Below are 21,294 nucleotides of genomic sequence, written 5' to 3'. Positions count from 1 at the left end.
CAAATATTGATGTTTTATGCAAATGTATGTTTATTATTTGTGAAACCAAACTCAACATAAAGCATGAAGACAAAATATTCTTGTAAACGTTAAAAATAATTATGGTGTTTTAAATTACTTAAATTAGCAGGACACCAAACGGAACCTTTGTTTCCACACGGACGGTTAATGTGGTGATACCAGAAAAACTGCACCTCTTCTAACTTTCATACGTATTACAGAATCAGGGAATATTTGAGTGACAAATCTAGGCTGAAGAGAAAAGCCTGATACTGGTAAGCTTCAGCCCCAAAAGTGAACCTCAAGGACTTCCTGAGTTGTGGCAAAAAAGATTCTATGGCAGTACACATCCTTGATGCAGATTCTCCCAAACCAGTCCTTTGATTGGATCTGAAATGCAGTCCCCTTGACTGTCAGCATTTTCAACCTGTATGTTTTTTTTGGGAAGTAGAAAATACCGGCTGTAGTAGCTTGACTTTCTGTCTGAACAGCCCCTTCAGAAGAGCTTGCAATTCTTGTGTCAACAATCACGTTAGCGCCGGTTTTACGGTAGTGGATTCCATGCCATTGAAATCCGGAGTATGATGCGCAAACGATCATGCAGCCCTTCTCTATTAACCTTTCAACCCACAATGAGATGCTTGGCAATAGTTTTCATGTTGCCAGTTTCTCTGAAAGGTGCACTAATTTTGACACTACACTTTACTGGGGGAGGTTAGGTGTTCGGTGTTCTAAAATGTGACAGGAGGCAACTAAACATGTAACATTTTGCTAGAGACCGCAGCCCTTGTGGAAAACCCAGATAGTACAGCGGTTCCCTGAGGGTGCCGGGAAGAATTCAATTCAATTCAATTCATTTTTATTTGTATAGCGCTTTTAACAATGAACATTGTCTCAAAGCAGCTTTACACAGATAATGTGGTGATTAAACATAAATAAGAAGACTTTTCTCTCTGAGAATTTCTCATGCTCCTCCCCATAGGGGCAACACTCCATGGTCTTGGGTGCACCAGCCACCGGACGACTTCTTGGCCAAGATTATTGTCTTTAGGTCTGGCCTATTACTGAGCTTTTGAGTGCGGCAAGCTGCTCCCCAATCCTGATGAGTGGGCACACAACTCGCTTTGCTCTGTTTCTGTAGCTGAATTATCACAAATTCCCAATAACACAACCTAAAATCTAGTGGTAAAAACATTACCAGGAGTCATCACATTTACCACATCTCTAAACCTCCTACCCATTTTTCTTTTGTTCCCCCATAATGCATTGTTGAATCTTTAGAATGCTACTGTAACTTACTTCTGGCAAAGTGCAGTTCCTCCTGCACAGCTGCTTTTCTTACATCAGCAAGTCTCTGGCAACAATGCAAGAAGGCTTGGCGGCATTCAACTTCACCCTCGATGTATTCAGCTCTTCGCCCGCATGTATAACCCAGAAGGTTTTCCACCAATCCGTCCCTGCAACACTTCTTTAGCTTATCATTGTACTTGCTCACTGAGTTGGAAAAAAATGAGTCACCATGCACATTAATTATATTTCATTATCTATTATATACAGTAAAACGTGTGAAGAAAAAAAAAGTATGAAGTCCCTTCTTTTTTTCTTTTTTCTTTTTTTATAAATAGTACTAACCTAAAGTGCTTATGAGCTCCGATTTGGTGATGGCACGCCGCTTTCTTTTCGAGTCAGGTGCACAGGTGGTGACTTTGTCAATGAAAAGATAAACAAATTAAGCAGGAGAAATCTCTGATTTTCTTTTATATAATATTATATTACATTTTCATATTTATCACCATCTTAAAGAAGACAGCCTTACATTAAGGTGGAGAACATGTAAAATTTGTATAAAAAAGCAAAACCCACAAATGTTACAAAGAAACCCATAAAGCATAAAGCATAAAGACCTGGCCTTAACTAAAATCAATGACCACAAACTACAAATGTAAGACCAGGTGCAATGTATTTCACGTTGAAACAGTCATGTAACATGAACCATGGAAGTCCAGTGGCTGATAGGAAGTATAATCCAGGGATATAATCCTGACACTAAAGGTAGTTTCATTGCTACTCCAATTATAAAATGGCAAGAAAAAAAGAGGTGAGAAGAATAATGGCTCACTGTCAGGGAGATATCAATGTAGGACAGTGTTTTTATTGGAGAACTACTGAAGATTTTATTTGAAAAATTTAGAGAAATTTGCACTTGTCACGTGGCCTGGACATTTTTTTTTATAGAATTGTAATGTAGATGGTCATTCATCTTTTACACTTTCTGTCAGAATATTCCATGGCATCCAATTCAAAATTTCTAAATATTTATACACAGTAGTACTCATTGGTAATTTGTTCTGTAACTGCTGACAAGTGTTGATACTGATGAGTTTGTAAGACTCTTCGTGCATTTACCATGAGACTGAAGCACTCATGAGTTTCATTGCGAAAGTCTGTGTTAAGTGTCGGGCATGTGCCATACCTCTTCGCTCGGCAGTGCTTCCTGCGGTCTGTGTTATGAACAGCAGGCCTGCATCATAGAAAACACCCATAGCATCTTTCCCACTTCCAGCTGTACAGCCGATGTCATGCTGTTCTACAATGTCCCAGATCTGTTAGTTTGGGAACAACAAAAGCAGTGTAATAACTACAAATATATTTACCTTCAGAAGGTAGGTAAATAGGACAATAACGGACTATAAAACACCATCTTCCAGAATAGTGAATGCGGACGCTTCTCTGGCAGATGAGCTAAACACCTTTTACGCTCATTTCGAGGCTGCAGCTAACCACGCTAGCGCGCTAGTGGCACAACCAGCATGTACGTTGAGAGAGCCAGAGAGGTAAACACATTCACCATCTCGGAGCATGACGTGAGGAGGGCATTCAAGAGAGTGAAGCATGACGTGAGGAGGGCATTCAAGAGAGTGAATACCAGGAAGGCAGCAGGACCAGATGGAATCACAGGTCGGGTTCTGAAAGCCTGCGCTGACCAGCTAGCACCGGTGTTCACTGAGATATTCAACCTCTCTCTGGAACAGTCTGTTGTCCCCTCATGCTTCAAACAGTCCACCATTGTCCCTGTCCCGAAGAAACCCCAGCCCGCCTGCCTCAATGACTACCGCCCTGTAGCTCTGACCTCAGTAGTGATGAAGCGCTTTGAGAGACTGGTCAGAGACTTTATTACTGCCTCACTACCGGACACACTGGACCCACTACAGTTTGCGTACCGTCAGAACCGTTCGACTGAGGACGCAATTGCACATCTTCTCCACACTACAATCAGCCACCTGGACCAAAGAAACGGGAATTACACAAAGATGTTGTTCATGGACTACAGTTCAGCGTTTAACACGGTAATTCCCTCCACACTCACCCTAAGTTGGAGGTCCTGGGACTCAGCCTGCCGCTGTCAATGGATCTCAAACTTCCTGACGGACAGACCACAAGCTGTACAGGTGGGAAAACACACCTCATCCACCCTCACCCTCAGCACTGGAGCTCCCCAGGGTTGTGTTCTGAGCCCCCTGCTGTACTCACTGTACACATATGACTGTCTGTCCAACTCCACAACCATCATCAAGTTTGCTGACGACACCGTTGTGGTGGGCCTGATCTCCAACAACGACGAGATGGCCTACCTAAAGGAGGTTAAAAACCTGGAGAGATGGTGCCAGGAGAACAACCTTCTCCTGAATGTCAGCAAGACTAAGGAGTTGATCGTGGACTTCAGCACGAAGCAGGAGCGGTCATACCAACCGCTAAACATCTGCGGGACTCCAGTGGAAATAGTGGACAGTTTCCGGTACCTGGGTGTTCACATCACACAGGACCTGTCTTGGTCCTGTCACATCAACACCCTGGTGAAGAAGGCCCGGCAGCGTCTGTACCATCTGAGACGCTTAAGGGAGTTTAAACTACCCTCTCAGGTGCTTAAGACTTTTTACACTTGCACCATTGAGAGTGTTCTGACGGGTAACATCACTTCCTGGTTTGGGAACAGCACCATGCAGGACAGATGAGCCCTCCAGAGGGTAATGCGTTCAGCTGAACGTACCATCCACACCTAGCTCCCTGACCTGCAGGACATCTACGGCACGCGGTGCAGGACCAGAGCCAGGAAGATTGTGAAGGACCTCAGCCATCCCAACAATGGACTCTTTTCTCTGTTGTGTTCAGGGAAACGCTTCCGCTCTCTGAAGGCGAACACAGAGAGAATGAGGAGGAGCTTCTTCCCACAGGCCATTCGGTGTTTAAACCAGGAAACACCCAGGATCTAAAAACTGGCCCACTCTCTCCATCATCACCCTTTTTCCCCTGCACAATTACACTTTTCGTGCTACGGCACATTATACACTGGACTTGCACAGCACAGTGCACTTTACATTTCATATTTTTTTTTTCATATTATTTTCATATTTTTTTAGTCTTATTTTTATACCACACCATTCCGCACAAGCACACTTTACACCACACCATAATGTATATATGTATATGTATATATACATATATATTTATATATCTTTATATCTTTATTTATCTGCCTTCTTTTTCTTATTATATTTTTCTTTAAATTTTGTTATTATATTTATATTTTTATTCTCCTTTTTACCCTATTTTACTCCCTCATGCCGGACCGTCGTTAAAAGCATTTCACTGCATGTCGTACCCTGTATGTATGTGTATGTGACAAATAAAATTTGATTTGATTTGATTTGACACTTCACCAACCATATTAATTATATAGCATCAAATGTGGACAATTCAGAACTGTATAATTGCAGAAGATGATACACATTTCTATAAGCAGAAAGTGACCTATGAACTAGAAGTGTTCAATTCTCTGGTGGGGTGAAGGAGCTATTACAGCTGCAGAGGTGGGAAGTAACGAAGTACAAATACTTTGTTACTGTACTTAAGTCGATTTTTTTGGTATCAGTACTTTACTATTTTTCAGACAACTTTTTACTTTTACTCATTAGATTTTTACACAAATATCTGTACTTTCTACTCCTTACATTTTAAAACTGGCTTGTTACTTTTAATCCATTGATTTGGTGAAATGTTAATATTTTTATTTTCACTGCGCACCGATTTCAGCCAATCAACCGATTTTCTGTCATTGCGCGTCTTTTTTAAACCACTGGTGTATAAAGTCCTGACTCTCACTCACCACAGATGTAGACTAGTTTACGAAGCTAAGAATCAGCAGGCAGAAAGCAACAGGGAGTAAAGGTAACGTAGATGAGACAGAGGGAGTCAGTGATGTAAACATGACTGAGAACAGACACATTCCTGATCATCTATCGTTAATATCATGATATGTGACACTTAAACAGGTAGAAGTAATAACTAGTTTTAACTTAAGTACATGTCAGAGCCAAGACTTCTTTACTTTCATTTGAGTAAAAAAGTATAATCAATACTTCAACTTTTACCCGAGTATTTTAAAACATGAGTATCTGTACTTCTACTTAATTAAAGGATGTGTGTACTTTTGCCACCTCTGGACAGCTGCATATATATATATATATCAGCCCATTTATAAGCAGGTATTTTATTTTACTTGTTGAGAACAGTTTACATTTTTACATGTTGGTCATCGCAAATGTTAATAATAAACTACGTTCATAAAAATAAAACGACAAACAATTTTATATTTTGCATTTTTGCATAAAATATATTATTATTATAGTAACTAATAACCCCCTTACTTACTCATTAACTCACTCACTCACTCACTCACTCACTCAAATCTGTTATTTAAACCACCATGCAGAATAAAGTTTTTTTGTTGAAAAAAAATAAATAAAAAAAATTGGGAAATTAAAATAGTGTTTCATTACACAGTGCATCATTACATAGTCATTGTTATAAAAGACAACAGTGTAGAACCTTCTTAGAATTTGCAGACTCCATGATGGTCCTAAAAGTTATGTTTGGAAAGTATTAAATATGAAATTACAATAATGAAATCCAAATGTGTTTTTAATTGGTACAGTGATTTCTTTTTATAATTAGCTATTCATCAGCTGATGTATTCATGGACAAGCCTAGTGTTAATTACTCACTTTGGTCTGAGTGATTCTGTTCTTGTTATTGAGAACGTAGACGCCTTTATCCACAGCAACCAGATAAACACTTGCACTAGGAGCAGCAGTAACTTGTAAATTGATTTGATCAGCAGGTAAATACACTGGTTGAGGATCTTGTATATTCAGATGAACCTTGATGCATTAGAAAAAAAAAGAAAAACAGAAACAATTTACTAAAACATTTTGACATTTATACAAGCATACCATACAACAGTATCAAATGTCAACGGTCATTTAAAATGTGTGTGTGTGTGTGTGTGTGTGTGTGTGTGTGTGTGTGAGAGAGAGATTATTTTCAATCTATTTTTAAGTAGTGGACGAGCTGTTACTATAGATACGATAGCATATTAAAATGAGTGCATGAATATAAACTTGCACTGCTTAGGTGCTGTTATAGGAACAAGTTTAAGTTGCCATTATTTTTTCATTTAAAAAAATGTGGGGTTGTCAAGAAACTACATGAGACAAGGACAAAACAGTAACATAGTAGCATTTGGTTAAAAATGCTGACTCTCAAGCAGGTTGTGTCTCAGGACATGTACGAGGTCAGTGTGACAGTAGTGAAGTGTGCAGTAAGAACAACAGACTGATTTAAGGTGAAGGTGGAACTGCATCAAAGATCGGCTCTGAGCCCTTTCCTGTTTGCAGTGGTAATGGACAGGTTGAAGGACAAGGTCAGACAGAAGTCTCCGTGGACTATGATGTTTGTGGATGATATTGTTTTTTGTGATGAAAGTAGGGAGCAGGTGGAGGTGAGCCTGGAGAGGTGGAGATATGCGCTGGAGAGAAGGGGAATGAAAGTCAGTAGGAGTAAGAAAGAGTACATGTGTGTGAATGAGAGGGAGGGCAGTGGAGTGGTGCTGTTGTACCCAGGTACATGGCGAGTGTGTTAGAAGTGAAGAAAAGAGTGCAGGCACGGTGGAGTAAGTGGAGAAGAGTGATTTGTGATAAAAGAGTACTTGTGAGAGTGAAAGGGAAAGTTTATAGGACTGTGGTGAGACCTGCAATGTTGTATGGTTTAGATACAGTGGCATTATAATATACTATAATACAGGAGGCGGAGCTTAAGGTAGCAGAGCTGAAGATGTTGAAATTTTCATTTGGAGTGACAACGATAGACAGGATTAGAAACGAGTTTATTAGAGGGACATGTAGGGTGTTTTGGAGACAAGGTGAGGGAGGCACGATTGAGAAGGTTTGGACATTTGCAGAGGAGGGACATGGGGTATAACAGTAGGAGAATGCTGAGGATGGAGCTGCCAGGAAAGAGGAAATGTGGAAGGCCAAGGAGGAGGTTTAGTTTAGTTAGGTTAAGACAGTTGTCTTGTCCAGAGGAAAGGGTGAGTAGAGAGTCAATAGCCCTATTAATGCTACTACAACTACTTTACAGATCCATATTATATCAAAAAACACGTAAGTAAAAAGAAAGGGGCAATCCATCATTACTTTAAATAATAAAGGAAAATCAGAATCAAGAAGTTTGAATGTGTCCTAAGTAAAATCTCCAAAACCATCAAACACTATGATAAAACAGGCTCTCATAATTTCTGTCTCAGGAAAAGAAGCCCAAGAGCCAAACTTAAAGCTGGTGTAGACAACATCCAATTACATGAGATGGATGGAGACAAGTGTGGACTATTGCTGCAAGCCAGCATGTGTTCCATGAGCTCTGGCATTTTGACATTCATCGATCTATCTAATCTTACTCTTATGAACAACAACAATGATAATAAACAACCAACCTGTTCGTTACATGTGTCCTTCACATCAACCAAAATGGAGTCAGCAACAACCTCTGTAGTTCCTACATGGTAATACGCCAGCAGTCGGAATGAAGGAAGCATTTGTCTGGTGATAACTATATTTTCAGTTATCACATTATTTTTTTCTCTCTTTATCTTCGAAGTGTGCACAATCTGCCCTTTACTTAAGATCTGGAAAAACAACCATGAAGTGGTGATACACATGACTATAACCCAAAATACAAGACAAAGTATTTTGCAGTAATTTTACCCAAAACTGCTCATTTAAGAGAAAATATAATTTTCAAAACAACATACCATGTAAGTAATATCTTGAATTTTATCTTCTGAAGGCGTCTGTATATTTAGCGTGAAACTGCTTGGACTGTCGACATTTATCACTGGTGTAGTTAAGGTGATGTGCAGGTAGTTTTTGGAGCTGGATTTGTAGGTGTAGGCTGTGAATGTGTTAACTGCTTGACTTCCCACCCTGCCTTTAAGGCTCTCCTCGTTCGTTTCTACCTTTGGTGAAACATAGTAATGCTTGAGACTTGGCATACGGCAAAGAAGGAATGTGGTTGATTTTATGTAATCACTTTTTAGCTGGCAGCTGTACATTTAATATTATGAGAAATGTCATCAGTAAAACATTTACAATAAATCAAATTTAAGTTCAGGTGTGAGTTCAGAGCGTTAAACACACAGGTAGTTTGCGTATGTCTGTTAAATCAGTGTTCTAAATGAATGTGCTGTATATACATATAAACACCTGTAACTATAGTAACATACGATTCAAGTTTCACACAAAGTGAGACAGCGATTGTACACATTTCCTAATGACCTTATAGAGCTTTTGGAGGATTTTTGTGTGTGTTGTTACTTATATGATGAATACATTGATTTTAATGAATGGTTTGAAGCACAAGGTGCATTTAACAAACTACAGAAGAAAATGTTCAAATTAGAACTAGAATGAAAATCAGCACCAGGAATTATAGCACACATTTCATTTTTGAATACATAAATAAATAAAACAAACAGGAGGAATAAGCACTAGTTTAAGTGTTTCAGGAAGAGATTTGAAGTAATTTACATACACCACTACCTTTTTCTCGCCTCTCTAATAACTTTATTTATTTATTTATTTATTTATTTATTTATTTATTCATTTATTCATTCATTCATTCATTCATTTATTTATTATCGACATGTATGTAATCTTATGGCAGTATCTTTGCGTGTGATTTAGAGCTGCAGAATTCTAGATCTAATGAGGTTTTATAAAATAAGTATGGACAATGAAGTGTTAATTTTTTCCTCCATTCATTCAGTTCTAAGTGATAATCCATGCCTATGCGTGAGAGAAAATTTTGAAAATGAAATCAAAAATGCTGTCTGTAGAATCCTATTAAAAATGTGGTGAATTTTTTTTTTTTTTTTCATTTTTGATAGAAAAAAAAAACTATCAAAAGCAGGTTTAGATAAAAAAAAAAAAAACAGAGAAGATGACTGAGGAACTGAAACCTACTTTGATCTTCAGCTCAGTATCTGAGGGTTTGGTGTTTAAGTGGAACGAAGCTAAGCCGTTTAAATCCGTTTTTCCAGCTTTGTCTTCGTGAGACACCAGCAAGTTGATGTTTTCTGCTGGTGTCCCATCAGGGTTTGTCACGTACACCTAAAGAGGAAAAAGACTCAGCTCAGTTATTTAATACAAATATTTGATGTATTTAAAGTGGGCACTGGACTTTCATTAACTAAACTTTAAACCCACATCAGCTGCAGTAATAGAAATAAAACAATCTTTCTGTTAATTTATCTCTCTCTCTGGCCCTGCCCCTTTCTCTCATTATGCCTCTCTCTCTCTCTCTCTCTCTCTCTCTCTCTCTCTCTCTCTCTCTCTCTCTCTCTCTCTGTGTCAAATTAAAAATTTAAATCCAAGCTGTGCTTTATTGGGATAACTTTTGTAATAATGTTGCCAAAGAACATGAAATAAATGATATTTTACTTGCATTGAGATTGTAATATGTTTAGATTAGACTAGAGTGAAATATAACAAAAAAAAGAATAGTGATTAAGAATTTAGAATAAAATAGAATTGATGAGAATAGAATCTTCTTCTTGTTCTTTCGGCTGCTCCCATTCAAACGAACTACCTGCAACTTCCTGCAGGTTCCATCCTCAGCATTCTTCTACCAGTATCCCCATGTCCCTCCTCTGCACATGTCCAAACCATCTCAATCTTAGACAAACCGATCCTTGTTGCAGTTTCACCTCCAACCTTAAACCACTCTGTTGTTCCTACTGCACACTTCACTGCCGTCACACTGTCCTCATACATGTCCCGCACCACCCTCACATACCTCTCTGACACACCAGACTTCCTCATACAATACCACGACTCCTCTCTCCACCCTGTCGTATGCTTTCTCTAAATCCACAAACACACAATGCAACTTCTTCTGTCCTTCTCTATACTTCTCCATCAACATTCTCAAAGCAAATAATTCGCCTGTGGTGCTCTTCCTCGGCATGAAACCATACTGCTGCTCACTGATGGTCACCTCTTCTCTCAGCCTGGCTTCCACTACTCTTTCCTATAACTTCATTGCGCAAGTAGCCTCTTGTGCAGAATAAATAATAAAACGTATATAAAACTTAGTTACAAAATTTTATTCCAACGAAACAATTAACGATTGAGCAGCACTGATATTTCTTCTTATGTAGTAAAAAGTTACCCCATAATACTCAAACGACCTGCTCTGACAAATGCTTTGCTAATTGATTGATTTTTGGTCATGTCATTGATGTTTTCGATGTTAATGTAAGATCATATGGTCAATATCAATGCCAAAATACTGCATATTTCTATAAAACATGTCTGTTCTCAATTCATTTGTACTTCTTTTTATTTTTATATTTATATGAACAATAAATGCTGCTTTCCATTTTCTGTTTCTTCTACTGTTAAAATTTAATTACAGTTCTATATGTGTGTACATGTATATGGTATAATCAGCAGAAATCACATTTTTCCCAAATACAATTAGCTGAAAATAGTATAATACTATAATATTAAATTATATGCAGTGGAATACTGTATTTGGTCTAAAAAGTAATATACTGTAAATATTGATCATGATTGTAGTCCTATAAAAATACAAAATGGCTACCGGTTGTAGATTTTCAGTGTATTGTTAAAAACATTATATAAATATTACTGAACAGAACTGCTATACTACTGTACCTTAAAATTGAACGGCATTCCAGGTTTGAAATATCTGGGGGTTTTGGTGAACTGGATGGTGAATGGCGATGTGACTATATGTATACCCCTCCTCTCAGCTTCCACCATCTCACTGCCTGAAACACACAGTTGCACAGTAGCAATGTTATGGGACATTCTTAAAGTCAGTGCTTACACACCATTTGCATGCTTTTATCAGGTGCATGCAGATTATTGAAAAGAAAAGATGCAATATACTGATGTACTCTACCCGTTAAAGGTTTGGACACACCATCTCTTTTCTTTATTTTTTATTATTTTTAACATTGTACATTTATACTGAAAACATTCAAATTATGAAAGAACACATGGAATTATATAGTAAACAAAACTTTATAAAACAACCCAGTTGTTGCAGTTCAATTGGCAGACAATTTTTAACATGGCAAATGTTTTCAAGATGGCAAAATAAAAAAAGGGTGTGTTTAAATCTCAATGTGTCTGGGTCGTGAAACACCAGCAGTGGACTCGAGGAAGGCTTAATGGAAGAGGAAGTATGATGGAGTGAAGCTTCTTTGTTGGATCCAGTGTCATTAATATAAATTAATTATCAACAATAATTACACTTTAAAGGTTTATTAATGTATCTCTGCCTGTCTTTTCGTTTAAGGCTTGATTTTAACTTGTTTAATGTCAAAATTTATATGAAAATTATCTGTTCATTACTTTCCAAACAAGGGTGCATTTTGTATACCAGAATATAACATTGTATTAATTCAAGTTATACCTTAAATACGTGTCCCTGTATATTAATGTATCTCTTCTTTAATGCTGTCTTTTTTTTTTTATCTTAAATATCAAAATGATCACAAAATTATCCGTTCCTTTTTTTCAAAACAAGGGTGCATTTTATATGATCGTGAAATGTACCATACTATCTCAATACACTTTGGATAAAACTTTCAGTTCTCCAAGCAAGTATAAACTGGTCCCCACCCACAAACGCATGAACAAAGAAAGTTTCTCCCTCCGAAAAATTCAGGCCTAGCATTGGCCATTCTACCAAAGATGTAATTCGGGACCTTTAAAATATCCCAAACACCAATAATCGTTGATCGGAGGCTTGGACGCTCGGAGGCTCGGACGCTCAGAACCTCTCTGAGACAGGACGGGACTCAAACCCCTTTTTTGAGATCTTACAGCAAGCTTTACCTTCAAGAACAACAACTGCTCTGATCTTTAGGAGAACCTGGAAGAACATCTGACTCCCTCCTAACAGACTCTTTAAAAAGATTCCTTTGTCATCCGCATCCGGACTCTTGTGCAACAAGTCAATGCAAGCAACTGTTTTACCAACCAGTCTAAATCCATGATTAAGCTTTTTTTTATCCTTATTTTTAAGGTAATTTTGAAGTTCTTGATGATTATCTTTTAGGTTTTGTACGTCGTACCACTTTTGTACGTCGCTCTGGATAAGGGCGTCTGCTAAATGCCGCAAATGTAAATGTAAATGTAGTTTGTGGTTAATTTTAAAGATTAAGTTTGCCATTCTTTTTCTTTCTTTCTTTTCCTTCTCTTCCTCTTTTTACCTATTTTTAACTTTTTGTTTCTTTTATTTTCATTCATATTTTCTTTCTTTTGTATGTTTGTGTAGTTAGTTCTATGTTATGTTTGTCATATTTGTCATATTCATTAAATGGTCTTTCTTGGCCAGAGAGATACCCCTTTTATAGAATTAATAAAAGATTATATTAGATTCGCAGGAAAGCTGCTGTGTTGACTTGACCAGCCCTCAGGCTTGCCCACTCCTTGAGGGGTGTCTGCAGTAGAGGCTCTACATTCTGAATAAGCTATGCTCTCAATAACTTAAATGATTTTACAGCTCTCCCCTGTTCTGCTATCCAGGCACCAATTATAAACTAGCCCTGCTTGACCACCGGTTCTGGTGGCCCACCGCTCGGCACGAAATCCGTGACTTTGTTGCCACCTGTCCCAACTGCACCCAACACAAGATGTCCAAGGGTCACCTAGTGGATCTACTCCATCCTCTCCCGGTTCCCAAATGACCCCAGCCTCACACAGGAATGGATTTCATCACAGGCCTTCCTCCCTTAACCCAGCAGACCGTATCCTCACTATTGTCAACCATTTCTCCAAGATGCTACACTTTGTCCCATTCGTCAAACTGCCATCCGCCAAGGAAAGCCCAGCTCATCCATGCCATTTTGTGCAATATTATGTATGACCATGTTTAGGCCCAGTTCACAGCAAACTTTGGAAAGAGTTTGGTCTGTTTCTTGGGATTACAGTGAGCCTACCCTCAGGATTCCACCCAAAGACCAGTGGCCAGGAAGAGATGAGAACCAGGAATTGTAAACAGGGTCTGCATCCTCTGTGCATATAATGTCTTCACCTGGTCCTCCAAGCTCATCTGGATAGAATACGGTCACAACGTCCTGCCTACCACTGCCATAGGACTTTTCCTCTTCTAGGCTGCCTACGGGTTAGTAACCCATAATTAAATGATACTGTTCCACGACAAAATCACATAAATGCTTTGTAGACCATGGCTTCAGCAGCTGGACATTAAACTGAATTGTTTAATCATTGTTTGATTCTGAGTTTAGTCACATGCTTACTTTTTAAAGGGTGTGTAGACTGGTATTAAATAACATCCAGTTTATATTTATTTGTAGTTACATTTCATGTTTTTAAATCTAGCAAACTAATTTCTGTTATTATAACAGTTTTTGAGTCAGAAAAAGTTACAGATTTACCTCTGGCTTTTCTTAAATGCTGACTCTGGAGACTCCTTTCATAAATGTTCAATACATTTAAAAGAAATTACACACAAATTACATATTATTTAACAACAATTTATTTATTTGGAATCTTTGTAAAGATTAAAACGGAAGTCAAAGTGGGCAACAACAATGCAATTTACTCACCAGTATTTGTGAGCACACTGACAGATATGTACAGTGTTTCTCCAACCAGTTTAAGTATGTCTGGAAAGGTTTGAATGATCTGTTGTCTGGTTAGATTTGCTCTACCTTCTCCTTTCTTGATCTGCACAGTTCAGGTCAGAAACACATGTTTTTATGTATTGCATTATTACAACATCATCAACAACTGCAGCAATTAGTTACATTACATTTTCATTATTCCTGTGACACATAATTTCTATAGCCCCCCCGTGTGAAATCATTATGAGCAATCTCATATATTTTTGTCAGGGTTTACTGTCTGCTTCTAAAAGCAAAACATTTACATTTGTGGCATCTTGTAGACATTTTATTCAGATCACAGGCATATAATATTGATCTTAACCTTTGTCTTTTGCACACAAAGTTCTCCAGATTATTTGAATGTTTTGATGATATGTTCAGTAGATGATGAGTTATTCAAAGTCTTAATAATTTTATATTAGGAGACATTATTCAAAAATCTTTCACAATTCAAACATTCAGTTTTTCACATATTGGTGAATCTCTGCCTATCTTTACTTCTAAACAACTCTGCCTATTTAAGATGCTTTTATATACCTAAACATGTTGCTGACCTGTTGCCAGTTACCCTAATTAATTACAGTGTTCTTCCAGCAGCGTCCAATTCTTCTTTATTTTTTATTTTTTTTTATTTTTTATAAAACTACCTAAAGAAAGTGAAAAATCGCTGAATGAACTAATGAAAGACATTTCATTACAGATAAAGAATTTTATTAAAGTTAATGGTATATTCATAGACTTACATCAACCCTGTCCAGAGAGCTTTGAATACTTTTTTTTTCATTTCCTTGAAACACTCCGAACACAACAAAAGCACTACCTTCAACATTTTCACCAAACAGATACCTTAAAAACAGTGAAGAGTAAAGAAGAATTGTCAAGAACAGATTAATCACCAATGAGGCACATGAACCAAAGCAGTAACGTGTTAGAATTTGTAACATAGTAATGCTACAAAATCAAATACTGTAGTAGATCTTTTCTTTGCTGCACAAACATAATAAAAAAATCTTACTTTGCCTTGATCTGGACAGAAAAACTTTCATCATCAGCATAGAAGAAAGATTTGTCAGTTGTCAAACTCACATCAAAACTGGGCAGTCCTAAAAAATAAGGTCCTTTAAATTAGATCGATATAATGATCAATACATTTTATCTGAATTTGAGTAATACAAACAGTGGTATCCTGCTATAAGTAAATTACATTTTCATTACTGATAAAAAAATATTAATAATTATTAACATCATCATCATCATAATTATAATTATAATTATTATTTTATTGTTTTTATAATTGTTGTTATTACTATCGGTATTCTTCTTCTACTTCTTCCTATGAATAGTTTGTCTATGGCAGCCCATAGAACTGTCCGATAAAAACTTGGAACAATGATTGAGGAGGGCCTGAGAAACATAAAATTGCTTCCATCTAACTGATAGCACCTTATTCAAATATTGTCCAATGCTTCACCATATCCGGCTCACATAATATTCACCTGCATTAACAAAAATGTAGTTTAGCCTAGAAAATTTGATACAGTGGTTCAATGGTTGATACATGCTGGTTTTTGCACCTTTGACTCCTACACTGTTTACATGCTGTCTTTTGCACATCTTCACTGCTGCTGTTTTTTTGCACTGCATTGTGTTTGTTTATATCCCAGTTATGTTTTTACAGTTCTCCTCGCACAGTACTGTATAATCAAAGTATACAGTAGGTTTACTGGTCGGCGCTATCTCGGGTTTTGTGTCTTGTCTTGTGTTGTCTGTCTGCACTGTCTGTCTGTACTGTTTTTCGTCTGCACTGTTTGCACTAGGTTGCACTCGATGCACTTTACGTATCTTGTGTTGTGTTGTAGCTTTATGTTGTTTAGTGTAGCACCAGAGGTCCGGAGGAACGTTGTCTCGTTTTTACTGTGTATTGTGTACCACTATGAATAGTATAAGTTACAATAAAAGCCTCTTGACTCTTGAAAAAGGAGGATCTAAGGAACATTCTGACCTGCTTTGGGCTAAGTGCATAAATTATAAGAATGCCTAGCTATTAGACCTTTCCTTAAATTTTTCCTGATTTTGCTAAATTTAGCCAACGACATTAAAGCCACCCTGCCAGTTCTCCTACAAGGTGATGGCAAAATTAAAAAAACAAAACAAAAACAGGATTTGATGGTGTATCTCACCGATCTATCTACTTATCATTACAAAACTTGATAGGACCGGATCCTAAGACCATACAATTGAAACTGACTACAATAGTTGCAGCTGCATTAACAAAGCCACCCTGCTGCCCATTTATTCTTTTAGACTTTTCCTCCGGCTGTCAGATAATTCCACCACTGTCCAAGCTCAAAACACACAAACCAAACTACAAGTCACTTTGGATCCCTTTGTTAAAAATCATGTCTTGTAATTAATGAAGCAACAATTCTAACATATCTGTGAATGTGAAAGTTTTTTGTATTATTATTGTTATAATTTCCTGATCATTATTTGTATTATGTTTATTGGAATACTTACTGTATTCTTTGACCTCGAACTCTGCTGTAAAATTCTTATAAGAATTCTCCTTAAAGTGTGCTGCTATTTTCCAGATTCCATTTCTTTTAATCCAAAAACAAGAGTTAGATTTAATATTACCATGTTCATGCAAATATTTATGTTTCATTCATTTATTCTTTAAAGGTTGTTCATTTCATAATGCAATTCCAGAAAGCAATGTCATGGTAATAATCATATGGCTAAAGACTTATGGCCATTGCTGTTTATTAGAAACAGTACAACAGCAGAATTAATCAAATATTTTTTTGCATTCAGATCCTAATAAAGAAAGATGATCATTTACATAAGAACTCAACACCAACCTGACGGGATTTCCCAGTTTAAAAATATCAGTGACTACTCCCTTTTTTACACTGATTGATTTTTGTTCAACAATAATCCCTTCCGGAGTCTGCAGACATGAAAATATATTAGACATATTAATTTATATATATATATATAATATATGTTATTTCCGTAATATTTTATGAAAAAAATCAAATGCAGCCTTATACAAACTTACTGATACTTTCACAACTACAGTATTGTCCATAGGCTTCATGAATGAGTTCATAGAAAATATTCTGTATTTAACTGAAGAAAATGTAAAAAAATAAGAATGCAGAAATAAAAGCCCACACATTCACATCAGATATATATATATATATATATACACACAAAGATTAAAATCATTATTGATGTAAAATTTACCCAGGACACAATCCTGAAATATTTTAATAATAACTCAGTCCAGCATAAACACTGCACCACTGTCTGGACATTTCTTACAAGTACAATCTTTCATCCGGATATTTTATAAAGTTTTCCAAAAACAATAATTATGTTACACTGTTAACCATTTACTACTTGATCATACTGTAGTTTCAGCAGTCGCACTCACCATCGGTATCTGGAGTATATATCGTCTTATCTGTCTGAAGGAACAAATACCCAGGCTGGAATGAGACCATAACAATCTTCTCCAATGTTTGGCTACCCCAAACTGCTCTCAAATAAACATACTGTTGTTCCTCAGAGTCGGCTTTAAACACAGTGTTTATAAAAGGAATCTATGGCACAAAGAATTCAGTGTACAATTATTGTGTACAGAAGCTTTTACTTATATAAATTTATTAGCAGTGTTGCAAATTAGCAAATTCAAGTTTATTGATACACTTGAATTTAGATAAAGAGGAAAATAGATATGAGGCACACACACACACACACACACACACACACACACACACACACACATATATATATATATATATATATATATATATATATATATATATAGATATATATATAGATATATAGATATATATAGATATATATAGATATACAGTATATACACAGTGGAACCCGGTTATGTCGATGTCCTAGGGGGTTGCCAAAAAGCATCGAGGTAAACGATGATCGAGATAAACGAAAATCAAAATGGCGTCAATATATTAACGTGCTTGAAATTTCTTTATGTACATGATGTGCGTTAATAAATGAGAATGTGCATGCACGTGTTTTTGAAGGTTTTTTTTACACAACAGCGTTTTTGCGATTTGTTTGATGAAGGCATGCTATAAAAATACATACAGTACATGTTTATCTGTCAGGAATACACCTGCCACGCTCCCTTCGGCGCCCCCTTCAGCATGTCAGGTGCTTTCTCTGAAGCTCCCGGCTTCAATCGCTCACATGTGCTGCTCGTTTATCATCATCACCAGCTCCTATTTAAACTTCCACACTCTCACTGTCCATTATTGTTGGTATATGTTGGTTTACGGCGGTTGTTGTTATCGCGCATGCGTATTCCGGTACGTGCCTTCCCACCCGCACTCTCTCAACGGCTGAGCTTTTCTTCCCAAAGCGCATCGCGGAATCCCCCCGATCCTGCCGGTGTTCATTCTATGCTTTTGCTCATCCCACGTTCTCCCGTGTGCTGTTCAGCGCCGCGCTTCTACTTTCGCCTCCCGTTCATCGCATAACATTTAACAACAAAAGGCATATGTGCACTAACTAACAGCAGAGATTCACCAGTATACAATACAACACCTGTAGCAGCTGTAAGCCTTGATTTTTCCGCCACTTCCGCGAGTTCTTCTGTGGCTGCCCCGTGCTCGAGATATCAGGGTTCATAAAAAAAGTCGAAAAAAAATCGACATAACCGATAAAAAATGCTTAGACAAAGCGAGAATTTGGCGGTTCCACTTCAAAAACGTCGACTTAATAGGGTTGTCGAGGTAACCGAGGGCGAGATAACCGGGTTCCACTGTATATATATATATAATATAAAAAAATACCTACTGAATCTTACCTTTATATCAACATTAGCTTGATATTTGTTGTTCAGATTTAGATCGATGGATTTACTGACGAGGCTAGATTGTTTACTAGGGAAGTTCATTACATTTATATTGATGCTTAAAGTGTCACTGCCTCCATAGTCTTGCACCTCTACAAACACCTTCTGTTCTGTTTCCATTTTCAGAATCTGGGAAGTTGACATGATGAACCTGAGATGGACATAGACAGGTTATCACATTATATTCCCTATTCATTCTTCTCATTTCTTATTTCTTTGTTTTTTCGCTTTTTATTCCACAATTTTGTTTGCCATTATGTCGTATTACACGTGGAAAAAAATGATCTGACATTTGTATTATTTCGATATATTTTTTTTTTGTTGCATACTTTGTGAGTTTTATCCTGTTATTTTTCAAATTAGACCTCATGCATTACATGAGACAATCCTTAAGTAATATTGCTGTAAACTAATCTCAGCAAATATAATGGCTGATGCACTATTTTTTGCATACTTTTGCATAGTCCCGAAGAACACTGCATAAGCATTTCAAATTATTAGGAATAAAAGTAATTCTTCATTGATAAATCACACACGAACATTTGAGCATGAGGCCTAATTATTTAAAAACAGCTTCTTCTACTTATTTTTTCAACCGTGCATGGACATAATCTACTGAGATAGAATAAAATTTTTGGACACTTTTTTCCTTCACAATCCTCATAGAATGTCTTCGGGAAGTGATTGTATGCAGCCAGCCATATTGCCTCAACACAAAGAAGTGGTTTAGAGGAAAAGACAGAAAAATCTCGTTGATAAAAGGACAGATTTAGTGGTCCATTTTTTGTCATTTTTTCAAAGTAAAAGGTGTCTTAAAATATAATGCCATTTCCAGAGTACCCTCAGCACAGGAGCTCCCCAGGGTTGTGTTCTGAGCCCCCTGCTGTACTCACTGTAAACACACGACTGTGTGGCCACTTCCAACTCCACAACCATCATCAAGTTTGCTGACGACACTGTTGTGGTGCACCTGATCTCCAACATTGACGAGACGGAAGGGTTAAAAACCTGGAGAGATGGTCTCAAGAGACCAAAGCTCTCCTGAATGTCAGCAAGACTAAGGAGTTGATAGTGGGCTTCAGCACGAAGCAGGAGCGGTCATACCAACCGCTAAACATCAACGGGACCCCAGTGGAGAGAGTGGACAGTTTCCGGTACCTAGGTGTTCACATCACACAGGACCTGTCTTGGTCCTCTCACACCGCTTAAGACACTTATAGGACTTTAAACTACCCTCTCAGGTGCTAAAGACTTTTTACACTTGCACCAGTGAGAGTGTTCTGACAGGTACCATCACTTCCTGGTTCAGGAACAGCACCATACAGGACAGGTGAGCCCTCTAGAGGGTGGTGCATTCAGCTGAGCGTACTATCCACACCAAGCTCCCTAACCTGCAGGACATCTTCAGCATGCGGTGCTGGACCAAAACCAGGAAAATTGTGAAGGACCTCAGCCAGCCCAACAATGGACTATTTTCTTTGTTGCATTCAGGGAAATGCTTCCGCTCCCTGAAAGCAAACACAGAGAGAATGAGGAGGAGCTTCTTCCCGCAGGCCATTCAGAGTTTGAACCAGGAAACACCCAGGATCTAAAAACTGGTCCACTCTCTCCATCTTTACACTTTCCTGCAAATATTTTTCTTTTTGCACTACGACACTTTAATCTCTGGACTATCACTTTAGCTCTGGACTCGCACAGCGCACTTTATATTTTATACCACACCATACCGCACACAGGCACTTGAAGGACAACCACATAACTTTCTTTCGGCTTCTCCTGTTAGGGGTCGCCACAGCGGATCCTCCGCACGTTTTTGATTTGGCACATGTTTTACGCTGGATGCCCTTCCTAACGCAACCCTCCCCAATTTATCCGGGCTTGGGACCGGCACTGAGAGTGGCTGGGGATGGTTCCCTGACTGGGAATCGAACCCGGGTCGCAGCGGTGAGAGCGCTGCATCTTAACCATGTAGCGACTGGGGGATAAGAGGGACAAACTTATAATACAGATAAATTGAGTATATAGTTGGGAGCACAGTCTGCCCGCATTCTCCACCATTATATGTAGCTAATTTAGCTTGCAAAGGAAAGGGAATATTTATAAGTAATTATAACGGGTTATAGTTACTCCTAAATATTTAAATGAAATTGAATTGACGGTAATGGAATTAACATTACACGTATTTGTCTGTTCGTCTGGCAAACAGACAGTTCTGGAGGAAGGAAAAAAGGAGGAAGAGTAAGGGAAAAAAAAGGAGGAAAAAAGAAAGGAAAGGCACCTTACTTCAAATTAATCACATCCTAACTGAGAAATCGTCACGGAAATTTAAATTCGCCTT

At 37.7% G+C, this 21,294-nt stretch overlaps 1 protein-coding gene across 2 annotated transcripts in view; it reads right to left on the bottom strand.

Moving 5' to 3' along the window:
- The window catches only part of LOC124378332 (complement C3-like), a 59,314-nt gene that overhangs the window by 31,611 nt on the left and 6,409 nt on the right, over positions 1-21,294 (bottom strand). For both annotated transcript variants that reach the window (XR_006924206.1, XM_046837927.1), the window contains exons 2-17: positions 18,909-19,107; positions 17,499-17,667; positions 17,121-17,191; positions 16,921-17,009; positions 16,577-16,659; positions 15,075-15,162; positions 14,803-14,905; positions 14,000-14,120; positions 11,073-11,188; positions 9,357-9,503; positions 8,147-8,350; positions 7,829-8,020; positions 6,063-6,218; positions 2,474-2,603; positions 1,633-1,704; positions 1,300-1,494 (exon numbers count right to left, since the gene is read on the bottom strand). Coding sequence is in view for 1 of the 2 variants with exons in the window: in XM_046837927.1 (XP_046693883.1) it covers positions 1,300-1,494; positions 1,633-1,704; positions 2,474-2,603; positions 6,063-6,218; positions 7,829-8,020; positions 8,147-8,350; positions 9,357-9,503; positions 11,073-11,188; positions 14,000-14,120; positions 14,803-14,905; positions 15,075-15,162; positions 16,577-16,659; positions 16,921-17,009; positions 17,121-17,191; positions 17,499-17,667; positions 18,909-19,107 (2,135 nt within the window). In the remaining variant the exon portion in view is untranslated. The remainder of the gene's footprint in view (positions 1-1,299; positions 1,495-1,632; positions 1,705-2,473; positions 2,604-6,062; positions 6,219-7,828; positions 8,021-8,146; positions 8,351-9,356; positions 9,504-11,072; positions 11,189-13,999; positions 14,121-14,802; positions 14,906-15,074; positions 15,163-16,576; positions 16,660-16,920; positions 17,010-17,120; positions 17,192-17,498; positions 17,668-18,908; positions 19,108-21,294) is intronic.

Source organism: Silurus meridionalis, chromosome 24, assembly GCF_014805685.1.
Source record: "Silurus meridionalis isolate SWU-2019-XX chromosome 24, ASM1480568v1, whole genome shotgun sequence".
In the NCBI taxonomy this organism is placed as follows: Eukaryota; Metazoa; Chordata; class Actinopteri; order Siluriformes; family Siluridae; genus Silurus; species Silurus meridionalis.
Note: the sequence above shows the minus strand (reverse complement) of the source record. Positions and strands in the feature narration are given on the sequence as shown.